The following is a 22582-nucleotide window of genomic DNA, read 5'->3' as shown; positions in this document are numbered from 1 at the left end:
TTCTACGCCTGGGTAACTCAGCAGATGCCCTTGAGTCAGCCAAACGCGCCGTGCACCTATCAGATGTTGTCCTAAGATTCTGCATCACTGTTAGTCACCTCAATCGAGCTTTGTACTTCGCCTGTGACAATGTCCTGTGGGCTGGAAAGTCTGGACTAGCCCCCCGTGTGGATCAGGAGAAGTGGGCCCAGCGTTCATTCAGGTTTGATATCCTTTTTACTCTACAAGACCTTTTGTATTCTGCGTATTGAGTAGCTCGCCTTTTGTGAAAGATCTGTCGGGGTCTTCCCAGGATATACATGTCTTAATCAATCACTTGGCTTCCAATCTTATTCCAATGTAGATCCTAAACTATCAGAGAATAAAGAATGAGGGCAGATGGAAGAAAAATGCTCTTCCATAATGAATGACCAAGATTGGGCAAGAGAAGATATTATATTGCTTCAATTCTGCTTCTATCTATCCCATAGGACCCTCACTGCCTGATCATGCAGTCATTCTAAAAATATTTAGTAAGCGCTGACTGTTCGGCAAAGAGCCAAACAGATATGGTTCCTACTCTCATGAAGCTTCTAGTTTAGTGGAGGAGTCACGTATTAAAATAAATAACCACTAAACCAAGTATTTGTGGAAAAGCACAGGTGTGATGAGATATATAACAAGAGGAGCTAATTTAGATCAAAAGATCAGGGAAGAACTCTTTGAGAAAATAACACTTGTGTTCAGACCTGAAGTCTGAGTAGAAGTTAGACAAAGCAAACAGTAGCAGAGAAGACCTTCCCAAACAGGAAATAGTATATTCTAAGGCCTTGAACCAAGTAAGACTTTGGGGAATGAAAAAAATAGAAGGAAAGCCAGTGTAATGGACAGTATTGAGGAAAGGACATATGTTCTAACTGGAGATGTAGACAGGGGCCAGATCACTCATGTAAAGCCTTTTAGGCAATGGTAAGGTATTTTTTTTTTAGTTTTTAAAAATTTTTATCCTAAGTACAACGGGTTCTGAACAGGGATGCGATGTAATTCTAATTGTGTTTAAAGAAGGTCTCTCTTGCTGCAGTGTGGAAAATGGATGGCAGTCAGGCAGAAGAGGAGGAGATGCCCTAATATGGCCAAGAGATGATGTTGGCTTAGACTAAGGAGCTGGCTGGTAATGAAGGTGGAAAGATATGTGATTTAGGAATAAAATTGTCTGCATACATATTACTTGTATTTGTTTTTTTGTTGTTGTTTGTTTTGCTTTGATTCTCTTTATTCTTTTAGATTATATTAGCATCTTTCCATCTCCATTCATGCATTGCTCTTCACATCATCTTTCTCAGTGATTTACATGGCTTATAATATATATATAAGGGCTGGAGATGGAGGCCAGAGTAGTATGGAAAGGTTACAACCTAGAAGAGTTTATATGCCACGTTTATTCACTTCATTCAGCAAATATTAATCAAGTTCTTACTATGTGCAGGTGCTGGTCTAGACATAGGGACACTGTGGTAAAGATAAACAAGGTACCTGTTCCTTTGGAACTTACATTGTAATGGGAGGAGACAAAAAATAAAGAATAAATAAGAAAAATATCAGGGAGTGGTAAGCACTAGGTAGGAAATTAAAATAGGGTCATGTGGTAGAGAGTAAATGGCTCGCTACTTTAGAATGGGGGATCAGAGGTGGCTTCTCTGAAAGGTGACTTTTAAACTCAGACCCAAAGAACAAGGAAGAGCCAGCCATGTGAAGATTTTGGAGGGAGAGTATTCTAGGTAGACGGACTTGGTACTTTAAAGGTCCTAAAGCAGGAACAAGCTTGATGGGATCAAAATATAGTGATTGAGGGAGAGAATCATATCAGGTGGAGTTAGAGAGGCAAGGTCAGATGTTGAGTTCTATAAGCCTGTTTAAGGTCTCTAGATTTTATTCTAAATGTGACAGGAAGGAAGCCATGGAGAGTTTTAAGAAAGAGAGTAATTTGTGATTTATGTTTATGCCAGCTACTATATAAAATTAGATTGTCGGGGGCAGGGAGCAAGAGTGGCCATGAAGGGTCCAGTTAAAAGACGAAAGTGGTAATTCAAGCAAGAGACGATGACGGCTTAGACTGTGGTGGCGGAGTGTAATAGAGAGACGTTCTTGGATTTGGGATGCGTCTGGAGATAAGACAGTTATATTGAGTGCAGACCACTGTTGTCAGAGTGGATTAGAAATAAAAAAGCATAGGCTGTTGTTAAGGAATTTATCATCTCACGCATTGGCAAGCTGCTTAACAAAAGTTTGGGATTTAAATGATCTGTAAGGTGTCTGACTCTGAAACAAGAACGATGCTTGTTCTTTCAAAATGAATTTGTATTACTGTATTTGAAGTTGAATGTATGTATGTTAATGAGTTGTTGAGTGGAAAAGCGAAATTTGAGATTGATCTTGGAAGATTAGATGATGCTTTTGAATTTTGAGCCAGGATCTTAAGGTACACATATTAGCAAACAGAAAGGTGGGAGGACATTTCTAATAATGAGTATTAGCATTCGCTTCTGGTGTTCTAATGGGTAATCCCTTTGCATTACAGGGAAAACAGTGTTTTAGTATTTTGTTGGATGCTAAGTGGGTATATGCACCGTCACTGACCCTTCTGTCCTCTGTATCTCAGGTATTATCTGTTTTCCCTCATTATGAATTTGAGCCGTGATGCTTATGAGATTCGCCTACTGATGGAACAAGAGTCTTCAGCTTGTAGCCGGCGACAGAAGGGTTCTGGAGGAGGAGTCCCAGGAGGAATTGAAACTGGGGGACCTGGGGGTCCAGGGACTCCAGCAGGAGGCCTGCCTCAACTGGCTCTGAAGCTTCAGCTCCGAGTCCTGCTCCTGGCTCGGGTCCTTCGAGGCCACCCCCCTCTTCTGCTGGATGTGGTCAGAAACGCCTGTGATCTCTTCATTCCACTGGACAAACTAGGCCTCTGGCGCTGTGGCCCTGGGATCGTGGGACTTTGTGGCCTTGTGTCCTCTATCCTGTCTATTCTCACCCTGATCTGCCCTTGGCTACGACTCAAGCCCTGATATTCTGGTACAGGATGAGGAGGGGGACCTGAATTGGTAAGATGGAACCTTAGATTGTCCCCAACATACCAGCCTCGTTCTAACTCTACTCCTTGGTTAAAGTAAAATCTAGAGATTTAGGGGTAGAAGGAGGAGCTTCAGAGAAAACGAGGTGAGGAAAGGTGACCACTTTAGTCAGTGGGATGATTCTAATGTTCAGATCTTCTGGAGCTTTTGTTCTTTTCCTCCTTCGTTGCATTGTCTGTGTCTCTCTCGACGTTTACGTTATCTCATAACTCTATTTAAGATTCTGCATCTTTTTTTTTTTTAATCTTCTCAGTCCCCTATCCTAGGAACTTAGTCAGCAGCAGAATTACTTTTTTCGGCAGGGCAGGTGGACGGTGTGGTCTATAAAGTTCTGACTGCCTTCCTTTTCTTCACTAGGGTGGCTCGTGGGAGATTTTGTCTCCTTCAAACTCTAAGTCATAATTCAAAGACTTTTGTAACACAAAGACTTTATGTCCCTGTGGACTCTTCCTTCCTGCACCAGAAATAGTTTGAGCCTCCTCTTCCTCCCTCATGACTCAGGCCCTTACCTTTCCTTCTACTCACACCTGCAGATTCGTGCTTACACTGATTTCAGGGCTCTGTTCCCAGCCTGTTCGTACCACTTCTTTGCCTATCCAAAATGATGCTATGTCTAGCATCTTGCTGTAAATATTGTACAGTGATTCTGTGTAAATACCTGGGGTCCATTCCCACGATGGAGAGCGAGCCTTCTAGGTCAGCAAATTAAAGATCAGTTTGCTTATTGATGTTTGGTCTGGTCCTGTGTGTTCTGGTCATTTGAGGCCCTTATTGCTGTCTCTAGTTTGAGTTTTCCATGGAATTAGCCACTGGCATCATCACCCACAGACTTTTATTGAGCACCTAAACTATGCAGAGCATAATACTAGGTGGTAGAGATACAAAAAGCCCAGAAATTCCATGGACCCAACTTCAGAAGTTTATAGTCTAGTTGAGAAGATGGGGGTCTAAGGGTAAAGTAATTATGCTGGGTCCACAAAGCACATCCATACCGATTCGGTTTCTAGCCCCTCCAAAAACCAATGCCGCGAGGCAGCATAGGCTGAGTCACAAACGACTAAGTGGAGTGGGCCTGTTAAGGCTTAGTCCGTGGGCTGGCTGTGTCTTCACGTGTCAGCGCTGCCCTGGGTGGGTGGGCAAAAGATAGCACTGTTATCAGCTCTTTCATTTTCCATATCCCAGGTTGATATAAATAAGGTGAGGAAGAGAAAAATATCTATCCCCCACTCCTACCTTCCATTCCAAACCCAAAAAAAGCATTGTTACCTGGCGACAGCAAAGGAGAGAAAGAAAGGAAGAGAAACAGCTGAAACAGTCAACTGTGTTCCTTTGGATATTGAGATGATGCCTCCAGGGGGCAGCACCAAGGTAGAGAACTCGACTGCGATCCCTCCGTCCTCCTTTCCTCAGTCTGGGGCTCCCCACAGTTCCCCACCATTACTCCTCCCATTCCTTCCAACTTTATTTTTAGCTGCCAGTGGGAGGGGGCAGGATGGGAGGGAAAGCAAAGAAAACAGAAAAGGAGAGCGACAGAGTCACAGAGACTTCTCACAGGGACAGCGAACCACCAGGCATGGAGCTCCCCCTCATCCCTCACCTGTGCTGGCCCCTGATGTTCCTGACAGGTGAGGGAGGTTAATTTCTTGGTTTCTGATGGGAATGCAAGATGTATAGATTGGCATTGAGACCTTGAAGGTTTAATTGGGAACTTTAAAGTTCTTCGGGAGTTGGGGTGAGAGGTTAACACTGATTCTACATTTGTAGGGTGTCTGCGTGGTGTGTGTGTGTGTGCGCGCGCGTGTGTGCGCGTGTGTGCGTGCGCCCGCACACGCATGTGTATGTTTGCAGTCTTATGCCCACACCGTGTGACTGCTTCAGCACTGAGACTGGCAGGGTCTCGTGTAAGATTTGTGTCCAATTATCTAAAACCTTTGTCCTAAGCCCTAGAGAAGGGAGGCGACCAAAAAGAAACATGTTCACGTAGCTAGTCTGATTCCTGTTACCGCCTCCCTACTTCTCCCTACCCTTGGTGGCCTCTGGGGCCTGAGGCATAACTGACTGTGTGGTCAGAACTCAGGGTTTAACCAATGAGCTACAGTTCCTGGTCATACAGCCCTGCCAGTCTCCTGGATGCAAAAAGGCTCACATACAAAACACCTTTCTGAAAACAAGCTCAGTTTGAGACAGAGCTGTAGCCATTGGAGGTAGTTGTGGTGGGCCTGAGCGAGGGTTGCTTAGAAGGAAGGAGCAAGACACGGTCAGGGAAAGAACCATGGGAGGGACCAGAGGTCTGGAATTTTTCCTCGCCAGTGCCCTGTAATCTTCGTTTCCTAAAATACCAGCTCTGATTTTAAAGGGATCGGGGTTGGGAGGGAAGGACCAGCCAGGACATGACCGGTGGGGTCTTTAGAGTGGGCCAAGAGTTAAGGAAGAAATGCAGGTAGTTAGGGGGCCACTGAGAGTGTGGATGAGTTGGAAAGGAAGCTGGTTCTGGGAAACTGGAGTGAAGGGACCTTTGGTGAGGATGGATGGCAAACCACGTGTGCAGGCGGGCAAATGGCCCCACCCAGTTAATTACCACTGAGTTTCCAGGCCTGGAATCAACCAGAGACCTAGACGTAGGAGAATGAGAGTGAGCGTGTAACAATGCCACCGGGAGTCAAGAGGAGATGGAGGAGGAGAGACCCGGGCACGCAGTGCTCCCTAGTCTTTTGTTCTCCCTGTGCTCCTGGGTGTGGGGAGAATTTGGAAGGGATGGTCGTTCTAGGGCTGCGGAAAGGCTCTCTCCCTCTTCTGACCCTCACAGTTTTAAGGAGGAGGATGCGTAGGAGGAATGATGTGAAAAAGAGGAACTTGACGTTTCCAGACACGTCTGTAAATGAGATTTCAGGGGTGGGAATGGAAATACAGCTGTGCACAGGCATGGCAGAGGGCCACCGGTTAGACAGGACCCAAACAGGAAGGAGATCATCCTTGCTTGGAGCTCTGAGTGCATGACATTGATGGAGGCCAGGACACCTAATGAGTAATAAGCAGGGAGACAGACTTATATCAAAACATTTCCTTCATGGCTTCTCTCTGGCTGTGCCTCTGGGCATTCACCAGCCTCTGACTGCTTCCTGCTAACCCATGATCTTGACCCCCAGGTCTCTGCTCCCCCTTTAACCTGGATGTGCATCACCCACGCCTCTTCCCAGGGCCACCCGAGGCTGAATTTGGATACAGTGTCTTACAACATGTTGGGGGTGGACGGCGATGGTGAGGAGGAAGCCGGAGGGCCGTGGGGTTGGGACTGTGACAGAGCCATTAAAAGGGGAGGGGAGGTAGATGGGAATCGAAACTAACCTGGTCTTTTAGACATGGCTGGGGCTCTTGATTTGCCACCTCCGTGCACTTTCTCATAGGCCATGTTCACACTGTGTGTGTATTCATGTCCTCCTCCCAGGATGCTGGTGGGTGCCCCCTGGGACGGGCCATCAGGTGACAGAAGGGGAGATGTTTACCGCTGCCCTGTAGGGGGCTCCCACAATGCCCCATGTGCTAAGGGCCACTTGGGTAAGAAGATGCCTCACGCTTGCACTCCTAACCCCTAACCTTGATGTGCTAGTAGCTCTGACCCCTCCCAATACCTCACTTTCTTTACCCCCATATCCCACACGCTCCCCGTCCTTGACTTGATCCAGATCTCATCCTCTTCCAAAACCACGCTGAACTCAAGCACCCCATCTGTGACCCCTCCATCTCATTCTTTTCCACTCCCCTCCAACCAGGTGACTATCCATTGGGAAATTCATCTCGTCCTGCTTTGAACATGCACTTGGGGATGTCTCTACTAGAGACAGATGGTGATGGGGGATTCATGGTGAGCAGCGGAAAGGGTGGTGGCTGGGTCTCTGAGGGTTCGTGGCAGAGAAAAGAGCCATATGTAAGGGAAACTGGTCTGTGTGGAGGGGGCACGGAGTTAAAAACCCTAGAAAGCGAGGAGGGGAATCTCGGGGAGGGGCCTCAATGCCTCCTTCTACTGGGAGCACGTTCTGTGGGCGCCCTTCCCAGCCTGCGAGCAACCTGATTCCCCCATTCCCAGGCCTGTGCCCCTCTCTGGTCTCGTGCCTGTGGCTCCTCGGTCTTCAGTTCTGGGATTTGTACCCGTGTAGATGCTTCATTCCGGCCTCAGGGAAGCCTGGCGCCCACTGCACAACGTGAGCCGGAAGAAGGACCTGAAGATTCAGTCCTCCAAAGGGGGTGCAGGGTGGGGAAAATGGGGCAGCAGTGCATGATGCTTGACAAGGGGCCTGCATGGCTAGCCTCGTCGCTACCTAATGCACCTGCGTAAGCTTCATGGTTCCTAACAGATTAGAATTCAGACTCTGCCACGGCACCGAGACTCCATGAATAGATCAAACGAACTTCAAAAACTCAACTTTGACTTCATCCCTCCACATCCTTGGCCATGACATCTACCTTCCCATTCTCCGACGTGTCATCTGTCTTCATACCTCCATCTCCTTCTGTTTAAAGAATTCTCCACCAAATGCCTTTCCTTACATTCTCCTCTCCACAAACACCTTGAGGTCTCAATATCTTCTCAGCAGCTGCCTCCTTCAATTCCCACCATCAGAACGGACTCTCTTTTGCTGTCTCCCAGCATACAGTGGTGCTGTTTGTACCTAGCACTTAATTCCTTCTTTGTTTTTTTAGTAAATTGCATGAATGATCATCTCCTCTTTTCTTCATTTCCACATTTGCCCAGGGCCTGGCGCACCATCTTCCTTGCATGTCGGAAGTGCCTAATAGACGTTTAAGTCGAATGTGTTCTCCTGTGACCTCTTCCCTTATTGCCCCCATGCCCAATACCCTTCTACCCCTCTGTTCTCCGTTACCGCACCCCTCCTCCAAGGCTGCCCCACATACATGGACGTCGTCATTGTCTTGGATGGCTCCAACAGCATCTACCCCTGGTCTGAAGTTCAGACTTTCCTACGAAGACTGGTAGGGAGACTGTTTATTGACCCGGAGCAGATACAGGTAAGAGAAGGCGATCCCGGTGGGCTTGGAGGGGGAGAGACAGGGAGAGAGGAGATAAATGTCCGTAGTGTCTTCAGCAGTAGCCAGGTGCCCATCTGCTGTCGTTCACGTACTTTTTTCTCCCTCCCCGGCCCCATACCCACCCTCCGCCTGACTGCACGCTTTGTGCTCAGGTGGGACTGGTACAGTATGGCGAGAGCCCCGTACACGAGTGGTCCTTGGGAGATTTCCGAACCAAGGAAGAAGTGGTGAGAGCAGCAAGGAACCTGAGTCGGCGGGAGGGACGAGAAACAAAGACGGCGCAAGCGATAATGGTGGCCTGGTGAGGCATCGGGAAGCGAAGGGCGTGGCGTGCGGGAGGCCAGAGCCGGGAGGGCCTAGAGCGGCAGGCGGGGCGGGGTTGAGAGTGCGATGTGCACATCCCAAGATGCCATGCGTGCTTATTTTTGCGTGTACACCGATGGCCGGTGGGAGAAGCCTAAGCTGTCGTTGCACCCCCTCTATCACGTTTCTGCACAGTGTCTATGTCCGTGTCTCTCCACGTTTCTGCTTTATCGAATTCTGCAGACAGAACTCTCTCTATCCTTTCACCCCCACTTTGATCTTGGCCCTCAAGCTCTCCGCTACTCACGTCCTAGCACACTTTCCAAACGCGATTCAAACTCGTTCTGGCAAGGCCCGCGCGACCTAGCCATTCTCCTTTGTTCTGCGTTTCCTTGATCTTCGTCCTCCCAGATGCAATATTTGCTGAATGAATCTAGGGATGAGTGGGCTTTATTCTCATCTGCGTTGGTGATCTACCGCTCTCTCTGTTCTATGGCACGCATGCGTTTGAGCTCTTCCCGCGGGCCAGTCTCCACGCCAGACACTGTGGGGGGTGGTCCGAAAAGTGAGGTGCCTGCCCTCGGAGGACTTCTGACGGCGATAGGTCCTGTGTGCGCGCGTGTCTGCGTACATCCGACCACAGCTCACTCCTTTCTGTCTCTCTCAGCACAGAAGGATTCAGCCAGTCCCATGGGGGCCGACCAGAGGCTGCCAGGCTCCTGGTGGTTGTCACTGACGGAGAATCACATGATGGAGAGGAGCTTCCCGCGGCACTAAAGGCCTGTGAGGCTGGGAGAGTGACATGCTATGGCATTGCGGTGAGACTCTACTCTGCCTCTGGAAGGCCGGAGGGACTTGGGGACGGTGACATTGAAGACTGGGAACTTGAGAAACACGGGCACGGACCCTTTCCCAGACTTCAGCCGCATTTCCCTTGCTTCGCTTGAGTCGCCTGTGTTCTGTGCCAGCTCTAACGTCTCACTCTGCAGAGCTCACGGACCCCATCTCGGTCTCCCGACCCCAGGTCCTCGGTCACTACATCCGGCGGCAGCGAGACCCCAGCTCGTTCCTGCGGGAGATCAGAGCTATCGCCAGTGATCCAGACGAGAGATTTTTCTTCAACGTCACAGATGAAGCTGCACTGACTGACATCGTGGATGCTCTAGGAGACCGGATTTTTGGCCTCGAGGGTAATGATTACCCTTGCTGACATTCCAGGGAGTGCAATGACAACTTAGCCTTCTCCCACCGGCCATTAGTGTGCGGCGGAGGACAGGGCAGAGGGGGTTCTGGAGTGTAGGCGGGGTTCTGGAGTGAGCTCGGTAGGTCAAGGGAGGAACTGTCTTCCCTGATATTGCCTCCACATTTTCTCCTGCTCCAGGGTCCCGTGGAGAAAACGAAAGCTCCTTCGGGCTGGAAATGTCTCAGATTGGTTTCTCTACTCATCGACTGAAGGTTAGACAGACTCTGCTCCCTCTGTGACCCCTCTCAACCTGCAGCTCCTTCCAGCTTCTGACTCCAATGACTTCAACCCCGGGGCTCCCCTAGATTCCTTCTTGACTTGATGTCCACACCGACCTGCTCGTGACTTCCCGGCTGACTCCGGCAACTCTCAGCGACCCTCCCACTCCTGGAGAGCTTTTGCTCCTGATTCTGTGCTGTCTTTTCAGTGACCCTGTCTGGTTCTGCCCTACAGGATGGCATTCTCTTTGGGATGGTAGGGGCCTATGACTGGGGGGGCTCAGTACTATGGCTTGAGGAAGGTCACCGCCTTTTCCCCCCACGGACGGCCCTGGAAGATGAGTTTCCCCCTGCGTTGCAGAACCACGCGGCCTACCTGGGTGAGCCGCAGAGCTGCAGGGGACCGGGAGGTGGGGGACTGCCTCCCCGGCGGAGGGCACGGGGTGCTCCCTCCTAATTCCTGCAGCTTTTCACTGATCTCCTGCTTCTCTCCGTGAAACCTCCTCCCGTGCCTTTAGGGGACCCTCCCACTCTGAAACCGTCTTCTTTCCCTTTCGTCCCTGATTCTCGCCCACTTCTAGGTTACTCCGTTTCCTCCATGTTTCTGCGGGGTGGACGACGCCTCTTTCTCTCTGGGGCTCCTCGGTTTAGACATCGAGGAAAGGTCATCGCCTTCCAGCTTAAGAAAGACGGGGCTGTGAGGGTCGCCCAGAGCCTCCAGGGAGAGCAGGTAGGGCACCCAAGGGCTCGTGGGACCTTTGGATCGCAGGGAAATCCAGCCTGTGGGGGAAGAGAATAAAGGGGCACGAGAGGGGCCTGAGGAGTCTGTGCCGAGTCTGGTTGGCCGAGTCTGTCGGGGGCATGAGGGCCGGATCGACAGGCTGGTGACTGCCTTCCACTTGTCCACAATCACCTCCCCTTTCCTCTGGGGTCACCGCCTCCCCCCCCACTCCCCAGATTGGCTCATACTTTGGCAGTGAGCTCTGCCCGCTGGACACAGACCGGGATGGGACAACTGACGTCTTACTCGTGGCTGCCCCCATGTTCCTGGGACCCCAGAACAAGGAGACAGGACGTGTGTATGTGTATCTGGTGGGCCAGGTGAGACTTGCTGGGGTCCCCTCGTGTGTGGGGCGCAGGGAGAGAAGAAGGGACGCACGCACACTGGCGGGCCGGCTGACAGGCTGGGCCTGGCAGGACAGCATCTGCTCTCTCCTCCTCGCCGCCAGCAGCCCTTGCTGACATTCCAGGGGACACTGCAGCCTGAACCCGCCCAGGATGCTCGGTTTGGCTTTGCCATGGGCGCCCTTCCCGATCTGAACCAAGATGGCTTTGCCGACGTGGCTGTGGGGGCGCCCCTGGAGGATGGGCACCGTGGAGCGCTGTACCTGTACCATGGGACCCAGAATGGAGTCCGGCCCCATCCGGCTCAGGTCGGTGCCCAGATGAAGCAGGGGCATGGTGGGAGGAAGGGGAGGGATGTCTGCTCTTTGCTTGTCAGTGCTGCCAGGACTTGAGACCCAAACGGAGTGAGCGCCTTTTTATCAGTACAGCAGCGCCCCCTTATCTGCGGGGGGTACGTTCCGAGACCCCCAGTGAATGCCTGAAACTGCAGAGTACCAAACCCTATATGTATGATGGCATGTTTTTTCTGATACATGCATACCTATGAAAAAGTATAATTTTACAAATTAGGCACAGTAAAAGATGAACAGTTATGAACAATAGAATAACTACGACACTATGCTATAATGACGGTTATGTGACTGTGGCATTATGAAGTAAAATAAGAGTGACTTGAGCATAAGCACCGCGATACCACGCCAGCTGACCTGATAACCAAGACGGCTACTAAGTGACTAGAAGCGGGAAGCATGTCCAGTGTGGCTACGCTGGACAAAGGGATGATTCATGTCCCAGGCAGGACAGAGGGGGACGGCGTGAGATTTCACCACCCTACTCAGGACAGTGCGCAGTTTAATACTTAGAAATTGTTTATTTCTGAAAATTTTCATTAAATATTTTTGAGCCACGTGGGTCGGTTGACCAGGGGGAACCGCGGAAAGTGAAACCGTGGATAAGGCGGGACGACTGCAGTCCAAAAGGGGGAAGCGGAGGGTTGTGGGTACAGGCTGCTTTGCTAGGGACTCCTGGGCACACACAGGCTCGTTCCTCCTCTTCCTTCCCACGCCGATGGGCGCGTGAGAAGGAGCAGGGGGGTGGCCTGGGGATCCAAGCGCGGAGGCCCTGCTCAGTGGCCCCTCTCTTCCTCCAGCGGATTGCTGCTGTCTCCATGCCACAGGCCCTCAGCTACTTTGGTCGAAGTGTGGATGGCCGGCTGGACCTGGACGGAGACGACCTAGTGGATGTGGCTGTGGGTGCCCAAGGGGCAGCCGTCCTGCTCAGGTGAGCGGTCCCCTCTCACGCAGCAGTGGGCAGCATGGCATAGCTATTAAAAGCGAGGGCTTCGGAGTCACAGACTGAGATTTGGATTTCTTAGCCAACTCGCTCTGTGCCTCCATGTCCTAGTTTATAAAATGGGAATGGTACTAGTACCTGCTTTACAGGCCAGTCGTGAGGGTTGAATGTGACCATCCATGGAAAGATCTGAACACAATGTCTGGCACGTGGCGAGTGCTCATGTAACATTAACTATTATCTTACTTCTGCCAGGAGGTTCAGGGGAGGGTGACACACATGCACCTGACCCCTCAGTTTTTCCTTTGCCTTCAAGGAGGTAACACCGAGTGTCACCTGTCTCAAGGGCTTCCCTCCTTCCCACCCGTTCCTAGCTCCCAGCCCATTGTCCACCTGGCGCCTTCACTGGATGTGACCCCGCCAGCCATCAGCGTGGTTCAGAGGGACTGCAGGCGGCGAGGCCAGGAGGCAGCCTGCCTGTCCGCAGCCCTTTGCTTCCAAGTGACATCCCGCACTCGGGGCCGCTGGGACCGCCGATTCCGTGAGTGGCTGGAGTGCGTTCCGGGCCACGGTCGCCCCTCGCCTGCCTTGGTCTCCGGCCTCACCACCCTCACTCCTGTCTGCCCCTTTCAGACTTGCGGTTCACGGCATCGCTGGACGAGTGGACAGCTGGGGCCCGTGCAGCGTTCGACGGCTCTGGCCAGAGGCTGTCCCCGCGGCGGCTCCGGCTCAGTGTAGGGAACGTCACTTGTGAGCAGCTGCACTTCCACGTGCTGGTGAGGAGGGGACAGGACCTGCTTTGCGTCAGGGCCTGGGAGAGAGGGGAGGCTGGGTAAGAGGAGGAATTCCTGCCACTTGGGCAAGAAAGCCGAAGCCAGGGACATGAGAAAGTCCAGACTTTGGAGTCGGGCTGATCTGGATTTGAATCCTAGCTCTGCCACCCGGGTAACCTGGCAAGTCACATAAGCTGCAAACCTCAGCGCCCTTGTCCGCAAAGGGGGGTAATGATAATAACTGCATCGTAGGCGTCGTATTGGAAGTGAACGTGACAGTGTTGATAAAACCTTAGGACAGTGCCCAGCACGCAGACAGTGCTCACTGAATGATCGCAGAGATTATCACAACCTGCCAGGGGCCTGGGCACAGCCCCAGCCCTGGCTCCCCATGACCCTTGACTCCGGTTTCCCTCAGGATACATCAGATTACCTCCGGCCAGTGGTCTTGACTGTGACCTTTGCTTTGGACAACACCACAAAGCGAGGGCCTGTGCTGGATGAGGGCTCGCCCACCTCCATCAGGAAGCTGGTCAGCGGTGTCACGCCCTGCCCTGCCCTGCCCTGCCCCGCCCCTGGGCCCCCACCCTGCATTTTGTTTCTCAGTAAATTCTCCAGAAAGGGGAGGGAGGAGATGTGAGCTCAGTGAAATCCGACCTTGGCACCCACTCTTTTTTGTCACTTCCCCCAAGTTCCATTCCTTTCTCCTCGCCTTTCTCTCAGCCCTCGGCCCCTTCACTCTCCTCCAGGTCCCCTTCTCAAAGGACTGTGGCCCCGACAACGAGTGTGTCACGGACCTGGTGCTTCGCGCTGACATGGACGTCAGAGGCTCCAGGTGGGATGGACGCGAACTGACCTGAACCAGGCCTGAAGGGACTGAGGAAACTGGAAGGTTGCTTCTGGCCTGGGACGGAAGCGAGCCTCCAGCCTCCCCCCCCCCCCAGCTCCTGAGCTCCCCATGCCCGTCACTCTTAGGGAGGACCCGTTCCTGGTGCGAGGTGGTCGTCGGAAAGTGCTGGTGTCGGTAATTCTGGAGAACAGGATGGAAAATGCCTACAACACGAGCCTGAGTCTCAGCTTCTCTAGAAACCTCCACCTGGCCAGCTTCACCCCTCAGGTGCCTGGAGGGCGGGAGGGAGGAGGAGGGGGAGGTGGGGGGATTGTCCTCCCGGAGCCACGAGTGGCTCTAGAGAAAGGCTGGGTGTTCAGAGCCTGGGGCCGGAGAGCAGTTGCAGCACCGCCCCCGCCCCCGCCTCTCTGCCCTCAGAGGGACAGGCCCGTGAAGGTGGAGTGCGCAGCCCCCGCCCCCCATGCCCGGCTCTGCAGCGTGGGGCACCCCGTCTTTCCAACCGGAGCCAAGGTAGGTCGGGGCCCGGGATGGGAGGGGGGCTGTGTGACAGCGGAGGGCCAGAGCGGCGGGGCCTGGGGTTCAGGGCAGGAGGCACCAGGGCTCCTGTTCCTCTATGGCTGCCCCTGAAGAGGAATCTGCCATGACCCCATGTCCCCTGCCCCCCAGGTGACCTTTCTGCTAGAGTTCGAGTTTAGCTGCTCCTCCCTCCTGAGCCGGGTCCTTGTGAGGCTGACTGCCACCAGGTGAGAGCAAAGGGAACGTCCTCCTAGTCCTCTCCCTTGGGTGTTGGTGGTGGACATGGTGTGTGTGCTGGGGGAGGGGTAAGCGGCACTGACTCCACCCCAGAGAGGGGTGTCTGAGCCGAGGTGTGAGCCTCTCCCTGCCCCTCCCCCCCCCCACCGACTCTACAGCAACAGCCTGGAGAGCAGTGAGACCCTTCGGGATAACACGGCCGAGGCCTCAGCCTACGTCCAGTATGAGCCCCACCTCCTCTTCTCTAGGTACGGCTCCGTCCCCCGAGACTCTCCGTCTCCACCTCCCCCTCCCGCGCTTCGCTGTTCTCCCAAACCCAGGCTCTTGGCGCCCCTCCATCTCTTTGCCTTCAGTCCCACCGCGCGGGATCCTCTCCTTTAAGCATCTTACTAATTCCTGGGTGTAGGGCTTTGCTGGACCTGGGGATCGGAGCTGGGGTGGGGGGACATGGGATGTGACCGCAAGGTTCGTACCAAGTTTACATCAGGGTCCATTTCTGTCTTCTTTATGAACCCCCATCACCCATGCGCTGGCCATGTGCCTCTGCGTCTGTCATGGCTGTGACCGTGTACTTCCTGACTCGGTGTCCACGCAGTGAGTCCACTCTGCATCGCTATGAGGTTCACCCATATGGGACCCTCCCAGTGGGTCCTGGTCCTGAATTCAAAACCACTCTGAAGGTGAGAAGCTGGGGTGGGGCGGGGGGCTTGGCACTAGCAGGGGGTGGGGCGGAGTTCTGGGGCAAAGACTGGAAGGGTCTCTCAGGTTTCAGTGGATGCTACGGTAAAGGGGACAGATGAGGAGGGGCCTCCCGTCTCCCACCTCTTCCCACTTCCAATCCCTCCGCCAGGTTCAGAACCTTGGCTGCTATGTGGTCAGCGGCCTCATCATCTCAGCCTTCCTCCCAGCTGTGGCCCATGGGGGCAACTACTTCCTGTCACTGTCTCAGGTCATCACTAACAATGTGAGTCTGGGCTAGGGGTGTGTAGAGCCCTCCCTCCTTGATCTGGTGGACTCGCCAGGTCCCTGTATGCTGGGTCACTGCTCTCAGGGCTCCTCCCCCCAGGGGACCTTTTTTTTTTTTAATCTATGTGGCTTCTTTGAGAAGAAAGAGAGGGATTGCCCCACTGCAAGAGTGTGGGCAGTAGGCGACTGCGCAGCCCGGAGTGGCTGGGCTCTCGCCAGCAAGATGGTGGCTCAGGCTGGCTCCTCCTCCAGGCAAGCTGCACAGTGCAGAACCTGACCGAGCCCCCCGGGCACCCCGTGCATCCAGAGGACCTGCAGCACACGAGCAGACTGGTATGCGCCACAAGAAGGTGAAGAAGGTGTCCGGGGTGGGGGCAGTGGAGTTTGGAGCCTTGGGATGGGGGGTGCAGAGCCTGGAGGGGGACATGGGAGACCTTTCCACCGCAGGTCCTGAGCTGTCTCTCTCTTCTGGCAGAATGGGAGCAATACTCGGTGTCAGGTCGTGAGATGCCACCTTGGGTGGCTTGCAAAGGGGACCGAGGTCTCTGTTGGACTGCTGAGGCTGGTTCACAATGAATTTTTCCGGAAGGTAAACCTTTCGTTTCCTACTGGCCCCCCACCTTCTCTCCGATCTGGAACTCAAGCGTAGGCTTTGGAAGTACACGGACCCATGTTCAAGTTCCAGCTTCGCCTCTTACTAGCCGTTGGACTTTGAGCAAGTTATTTCATCTCTCTTAGCTTCTTTCTTCTCACTTCTAAAACAGAGAGGATAATACGTATTTTAAAGGGTTATTGTACAGAAGAAGTGAATGAGATGGATTCATTAAAAACTAGTTAGCCTTGTATTTTCCTCCATTCATCATCCCTTAGTGCTATATCAATAATCAACATCGATAGGATACCTAAATTCAATCAATAATCCACGTAGCGTCTACTATTATTAAAAGGTCCTGTGCTAGGTAGACACTGAGGAGAACATCCCCAACATTTAGCACCATGCTTAACTCTTTGTAGTGACTTAATACGTTTTTGTAAAACCAATGAACAAATAGTTGATATTACATGCAGGATATGTATTGGAGGGTAATTGGAAGTAAGATTATATAATTGAGAGGGATGTAGATTATGAAAGTTTTCTAAAGCTAAGGAAATGCAATTGAACTTAATGATTGGCAGTCAGGAGTCAGTATGCATTCCTGGGCAGGGAAACGACTTCTTAATTATGACAGCTGTTTAGTGCTTGGGGTGTTTACGGTGCTGTCCCACGTACCGTCTATTTTGAATAACACGCTATCTCTGGGACGTAGGCACGTGTTGTCGGGGAGTTAACTTCGACAGACCACCCCTAAGTCTAGTTCTCTCTTTATCCCTCTTTGGTATCCTTTTTTTAAATTCGTTCATCTATTCTTGTAACAAAGATTTATTGAGATACCACTAGGTATTTGGTGCTGTGCTAAGCACTAGACATTAGGCACTAGGCACTAGGCACATGTAATGAATAAGACACAGCCCTTGACCTCAAGGATTTATAATCCAGTGGTGAAAGCCAGAAAAGTAAACAGAACATCACAACCTTATCCAGGATGGGAGTGGGGGTGGGGGGGAAGGGGTGTTAGATGGAAACACTTTCCTAATTCCCAGAGGAGATGACATCTAAACTTCAAACTAAAGGCGGGGCAGAGGTTAGCCAAAGGAAGGGGAGTCGAATACATTTCAGGTAGAGCAAACAGCATATGCAAAGGACCAGTGGCTTCTTCTCTTTCCCTGTTGGTCCCCAGCCTTTTCTTCTGGCCTTGACGGTCCTGGAAGTTGTGCCTCTCAGCTTCATCTTTGCTCTCAGGGTTCCAAGAGCCACACCAGCTGGTGATGGCTCCCTTTAAATGTCTTCCCTCCACTCGTTCCGCAGGCCAAATTCAAGTCTGTGACAGTGGTCAGCACCTTCGAGCTGGGAGCAGAGGAGGGCAGCGTCCTACAGCTGACCGAAGCCTCTCGGTGGAGTGAGGTGGGTCCAGAGGCCAAGGCTGAGAGCTGTGAAAATAGTGAGGGTGGGGATGGGGTAAGAGCACCTGTGGGCTTTTTCAGAAAAGAGGTGTCTTTATTAGGTAGCGATCAGGGAGTCAGAAGTAATGCATCGGGATGCTAGGGTCCCCCTTCCTTCATTCCTGACTCAGTTTCTTTCCCTTTAGTCTTCTGTTTCGAGGCTGGCTTCGCTATAACGTGGGGTGAGGCTAGCTGTGTGAAAGGGTGTGAGTTAAAAACAGCTCTCCTCCCCCTGCAGAGCCTCCTAGAGGTGATTCAGACCCGCCCCATCCTCATCTCTCTGTGGATCCTCATCGGCAGTGTCCTGGGAGGGCTACTGCTGCTTGCTCTCCTTGTCTTCTGCCTTTGGAAGGTGAGCACTGTTTTAGTGCGGAGCATGGGACATGGTGCCTATAAGTTGAGGGATCCTTGATCGTAGCAGGCATCCTTGATCGCGTTGGGCAGCTAAGCAGGCCGTGGGTGTCGTGCCTGGATCTCCTTCACTGTACTCCACGAATGTTGGTTGGATTAAACTAAGCCAAATAAAATAAAATTGAATTTCATATTTGGAAGCAGAACAAAAGTGAAGACTTCAGATACGTCTGAGGGCTGTTGGCAAGGTCCCCAGGCAGGGCGTTTGACGACGACTCTTATCTCTTCCTCTACAGCTTGGCTTCTTTGCCCGTAAGATTCCCGAGGAAGAGAAAAGAGAAGAAAAATTGGAGCAATGAATGTAGAATAAAGTCCAAGAAAGTTCTCCCTGGCAGCTTCTCCAAAAGACTTCCATAAGAGCAGAGGCTTGGGGCCTCACGTGGGTCAAGAAGAAGCTTCTGGACTATGTCCCCAGACCTGCAGCCTGACTTGACTTTTGAGTCATGAGGATGCGGCTGGCAAGAGATGAGGCCTCACCTCAGACAAGAAGGGCTGACACCCACACCAGGAACTCTCCGACCTTCTGCTTTCCTCCTCATGTGCTGGTTCCACAGCCAACGCTGGGGCCCTTTTTGCCATAACCCCAGGAATCGAGAATTTTTTGCCCAGGTCCCTGACTCCTTTCAAATCCCCTCTAAATCCTCCCTCGCAATTTGGAAAGGGCGAGGGTTACCTTCCTCCACTCCCTGTCTCTCACCTTCCTGCCCGCTCCCTGCTCCACAGGAGGGAGCTGACGTTGGCTTGGAAGAAGTAAAGTCAACATCTGCTGCTTTCCTGTGGAGTCTGGTGATTCAGAAAGCCGGATGGGGAGAGTCAACAGGAAAAAAGGAGGGAGGAGAAAAAGCCACAAGAGACATTCTGTACAATTCCAAGGAACAGAGAAGCCTTTAGACAGGCAACTGCCATCCCCCTGAAACCTGAGACTTCATGGTACACTCTCCCGCCCTCAGGTGCTGGTGAAACAGAGCTGCCCCGGGCCTGCTGGGAATGGGTTTCCCAGCTTACACCCTTCCCTGGGAGCAAAGCCAGGACGGGTGCCCGATTCTCTGGAGCCAAGGGCCCCCAGGTGGCTAGAACTGGAATAGCAGCGAGGACCGGCTACGGCAGGCAGCGTTCTCTCTCCTCTCTCAGGCGGCACATACTCCGGAGCCCTCCGGAGCCCTCCGGGGCCCTCCTGGGCCCTCCTGCAGAGAAAGGAGAGGATTGCTGTCTGATGGTGGGAAACCCTTTCGCCTTACCAGCTTTGGAAAGCAGCGGCCCCATGGGGCCTGAACAAGCGGGTCTGCATCAAGGAGAAAGCCAAAGTGGGCGGCCCGTCTGCGGGGAGCAAGCCCTTCCTCGCTCGGCACTGGCTGTATAGCACGAACGTTTCTGGGGCAACTCCAGTCGTCCCACGTAGGGCTTCTCCGGTGGAATCAGCTTGCCAGCCCCTGCCTGATGTCTACGAAAAATCCTCAGAGATAGAAATAGTTAATTTCTATCTCTAGATCATCCTCCCTGCCCCCGCCTTCTACAGCTGACCGAACCCAACCCCCTGACCCCTGACGCCCTCCCCGCAACCACCACACACACAGCCCCTTCCATGTTTTGGTCCTAGCCAGCAAAGAGAATTTGATTCTCATCGACAACTAGGTAACATATTTCTTCAGAATCAGGACTTCGGATATCAAAGTCAGTTATTGGTCCCCAGATGGCAACTCCGACAGCCATTGGAAGAATCAGCACCCATGCAGAGCCCAGAAGAGAGGAGACCGATGGGGCAGTGGACTGGCAGCTACAGAACCTGCCCTCCAGGGCTGTTCTCCAAGCCTGGCCACAATATTTATCTTGGCATGTCTCTGGCCTTCTTCAGAGGGCATCGTCTCTGTTTCCCAGCGGGGTGGACAGTCTATCAGATGGCCAGAACAAATAAAGTTCAGTGTCAAATGACTTCTGGCTCTATTTGAGTTGCCCAGGATATGGACTGCTTAGGAATGGTGAGAGGTGATTCTTGGTTCGCCTGAGACCCTTATACAGTTGAATCCCTGGAAGGCAAAGTTATGAAGTATTTGAAATGTTTTCTGTGACTCTGCCGGTGGAGATGTGCCCTAGGCTCCTGGAATCCTTACCTGCTTAAGTGACCATAGACTGTAACACATGTAGGTTTGGGAAGCACATAGGCCTAGACTGAAATTTCATGCCATTTATTAGCCATGTGGCCTTGGCCAAGTCATAACTACCCCAAGCCTCAGATAACAATAAGAGGCAGTGTAATACAGTGGTTAAGAATGAAGACAGACTTGGGTTTAAATCTAAGCTATACTACTCAAAACTTGTTTGACCTTGAACAGATTTAATGTCTCTACATCTTGGATTTTTTGGTCTTTAAACTTATTAGGGTTGTGAGGACTATATGAGATAATTCAAGTGAAGTGAGCATATAGTAAGTACTCAAGAAATGGTCACTGTTATTATTATGAAAATATCTCATTATTAAATAATCTCCCCTCACCATGGATTGTGAGGATGGAGTGAGAAGGTATCTTGAAGCAGCAGCTGATGCTCCCGATCTGGCGACTCCCCTTCACAGAGTCTGAAGGTTTGTTTCTTCTCTGTCCTATTGTCTCCTCCCACTAAATCTTATCCTGTGCCTCATCCTCTTTGAAATAAGCTCTCATGCCCACTGAGGTGATAATTAGCTAATTAGCTTAAGTTGTAACAGGAGAAATCAAACCTAGTTGCTTTCTTTAGACACCTACGGTTCTTCTAGTAGCCTCAAGGAACATGTGCCCTTCAGCAAAGGCCTTCTAGAGACCATGTCTCTGCCTCTGGTACCTACCCCTGAGATTGGCAGCCCTTCTGGCCTATTAGGCGGGGACAGCCATTCTCTGGCAAGCTGGTGAGTTATTTTGTGGCAGGAGGAGTCCACAGTGGCCCTCGGTGCATTTCATATAGGCTACTTGATCAAAAGCTTGATCAGGTTTTACAGAGCATACTGTTTCTGGGTCTGCATCTGAGATCATGCTTAATTACACTGACAGATCTCCCCGCTTTATCCCCAGTCAGCCCCCAAAGGGAGATGGATTTCCTTGAGGACTGGTTCATCTAATTCTTTATCCATATGATTAAAAGAGCACTTTTAGTATTTTTGTCCACCTAGAGATCCCTCCTCTCTCTATCCCTCAGCTCCAGACTGGGACCTTCTCTAACCTCAACCTGTTCTTCAATAAGCCTGTTACCTTTTCCTTTGGAGCAGGGCCGGTTTGAGAAGCAACCGTAGAAACGATAGGCTCTCCCGACACAGTCATGTTCCTTCCTTCAAATTGTTGCTCCTTTGTTCCTTCCTTCATTCATTCATTCACTCACTCACTCACTCATCAGACATTAAGCATACAACATGTGCCGGACAATGAGAATAATATAAAATGCAATTCCTACCATCAAAGAGCCCAGTCTAGTAGGGGAAAACAGACATGTAAACAAATACTGGCAAATACTGAGAATTGGTTGCTATACGGCACAGCAGTATTAAAAGTGTGTCACATGCAAAAGGCACACTTTTTGGAGGGTAAGGTGGCAGGGTTTTGAGGGAGAACTTTTCAGGAAAAAAAAAAAAAATTGGCTTGAGGGGCCACCAAGTGTGAGAGGAGGCATTCCAGGGAGGATTAAACATCAACCGGCAAGGAAATTGTAGCAGATCAAAATAGCCTGAGCATGGGGCCGTGAAAGTCGTGAGATGAGACTGCAGAAAGCAGGGTGCAGCTCCTGATGAGCCTGTAAACCACTTGAAGTATATTGAGCTTTATCCAGTGGCTTTCTTACGCTTTTGAGTGGGCTTGCTCTGGCCACCGGGAGGGGAAGGGGGGAAAGGGAGATGGAGAAACAGACAGAAAGGGAGAGGGGAGGAGAGAGAGAGAGAGAGAGAGACACACACACACACACACACACACACACACACACACACACACACACACCAACCCCCGCCCCCACCGGTAGACCAGTTGACTGCTGCGACTAACTCACTCACTGAAAGTCATCATTTAAAGGGCAGTGGAAATAGTAAATACAGTTTTGTGGGTTTCTTTAAAGAAGAAGGAGTGCTTAAAATAAAATTTCTCTCCTCCCCCTCTGCCGTTTTCTAACTTACAGGTGCGTTAGGAGGTTAAGCCTGTTCCGCTTTCTTTCGGGTTTTGTTTCCCAGGTTGCGGCGGGTGGTGTGCATGGTCCGTCCGCGCTCCGTCTTCTGCTCAGCGCCACACTGCAATCGCCTCTCGTTTCCAAACTGTTCTCCTGCCTGGATTTTTGGCCGTGGAACGGCGGGGAGGAAGTACTAGTAACTAGGTTGGGCAAAGGTCTCTGAATATAATGAAAGCGTCCTCACCAGTAGTTAAATGCGACAATTGACTAGCGCAAAGCGCGGGGGCAGAATCCTGTACCTGCCTGCCCCCCGCGGCGGCGCTCAAAGGGGCGGG

The 22582-nt window shown here is 51.7% G+C and overlaps 2 protein-coding genes and 2 long non-coding RNA genes across 11 annotated transcripts in view; 2 read left to right on the top strand and 2 right to left on the bottom strand.

The window, feature by feature from the left end:
* Window positions 1-4430, top strand: part of PEX11B (peroxisomal biogenesis factor 11 beta) — a 6031-nt gene extending 1601 nt beyond the window's left edge. The window contains exons 3-5 of one of the 2 annotated variants that reach the window (XM_039841426.1): window positions 1-202; window positions 2639-3080; window positions 4293-4430. In XM_039841426.1, coding sequence (XP_039697360.1) covers window positions 1-202; window positions 2639-3044 — 608 coding nt within the window. In that variant the 3' untranslated portion in view covers window positions 3045-3080; window positions 4293-4430. Of the gene's footprint in view, window positions 203-2638; window positions 3839-4292 lie in introns of those variants that run through there. The other variant, XM_039841425.1, reaches the window with a different exon arrangement.
* ITGA10 (integrin subunit alpha 10) lies at window positions 4343-20072 on the top strand. Of its 3 annotated transcripts, XM_039841409.1 has the most exons (31): window positions 4343-4478; window positions 4665-4735; window positions 6257-6368; window positions 6556-6665; window positions 6881-6972; window positions 7195-7309; window positions 8008-8135; window positions 8309-8457; window positions 9127-9277; window positions 9484-9649; window positions 9841-9914; window positions 10156-10300; window positions 10502-10650; window positions 10878-11021; window positions 11150-11353; window positions 12196-12326; window positions 12713-12879; window positions 12972-13114; window positions 13530-13643; window positions 13861-13946; window positions 14087-14228; window positions 14379-14471; window positions 14628-14704; window positions 14873-14962; window positions 15310-15394; window positions 15565-15678; window positions 15933-16013; window positions 16156-16269; window positions 17587-17682; window positions 17959-18072; window positions 18368-20072. In XM_039841409.1, exons 2-31 carry the CDS (start codon window positions 4684-4686, stop codon window positions 18428-18430), a joined length of 3501 nt encoding a protein of 1166 aa, XP_039697343.1. In that variant the 5' UTR covers window positions 4343-4478; window positions 4665-4683; the 3' UTR covers window positions 18431-20072. The 3 variants fall into 3 exon arrangements, 2 of the variants coding, with proteins under 2 accessions (XP_039697343.1, XP_039697344.1); XR_005648252.1 differs by lacking the exons at window positions 17959-18072; window positions 18368-20072 and having other exon boundaries at window positions 15933-16030; XM_039841410.1 differs by lacking the exons at window positions 4343-4478; window positions 4665-4735; window positions 6257-6368; window positions 7195-7309 and having other exon boundaries at window positions 6648-6665.
* LOC120585162 (uncharacterized) lies at window positions 11897-14025 on the bottom strand. The gene is made up of 2 exons (XR_005648259.1): window positions 13909-14025; window positions 11897-13149 (listed from the first exon to the last, which is right to left on the bottom strand). It is a non-coding gene; the product is annotated as an uncharacterized LOC120585162 (long non-coding RNA).
* On the bottom strand, window positions 17715-22582 carry LOC120585160 (uncharacterized). Of its 5 annotated transcripts, none has more exons than XR_005648254.1 (3): window positions 22258-22582; window positions 19370-19584; window positions 17715-18914 (listed from the first exon to the last, which is right to left on the bottom strand). It is a non-coding gene; the product is annotated as an uncharacterized LOC120585160 (long non-coding RNA). The 5 variants fall into 5 exon arrangements; XR_005648256.1 differs by having other exon boundaries at window positions 19370-19572; XR_005648255.1 differs by lacking the exon at window positions 19370-19584 and having other exon boundaries at window positions 17715-18375; window positions 18829-19315.

This window comes from Pteropus medius, unplaced genomic scaffold, assembly GCF_902729225.1.
Source record: "Pteropus medius unplaced genomic scaffold, Ma_sr-lr_union100, whole genome shotgun sequence".
In the NCBI taxonomy this organism is placed as follows: Eukaryota; Metazoa; Chordata; class Mammalia; order Chiroptera; family Pteropodidae; genus Pteropus; species Pteropus medius.
Note: the sequence above shows the minus strand (reverse complement) of the source record. Positions and strands in the feature narration are given on the sequence as shown.

Bases quoted from the DNA above. Each gene is read 5' to 3' on its own strand.
- ITGA10 (XM_039841409.1), top strand. From the start codon at position 4,684: ATGGAGCTCCCCCTCATCCCTCACCTGTGCTGGCCCCTGATGTTCCTG. The intron at 9,650-9,840 runs GTAATGATTACC...CTCCTGCTCCAG, and splicing joins CCGGATTTTTGGCCTCGAGG to GGTCCCGTGGAGAAAACGAA. The intron at 18,073-18,367 runs GTGAGCACTGTT...CTTCCTCTACAG, and splicing joins TTGTCTTCTGCCTTTGGAAG to CTTGGCTTCTTTGCCCGTAA.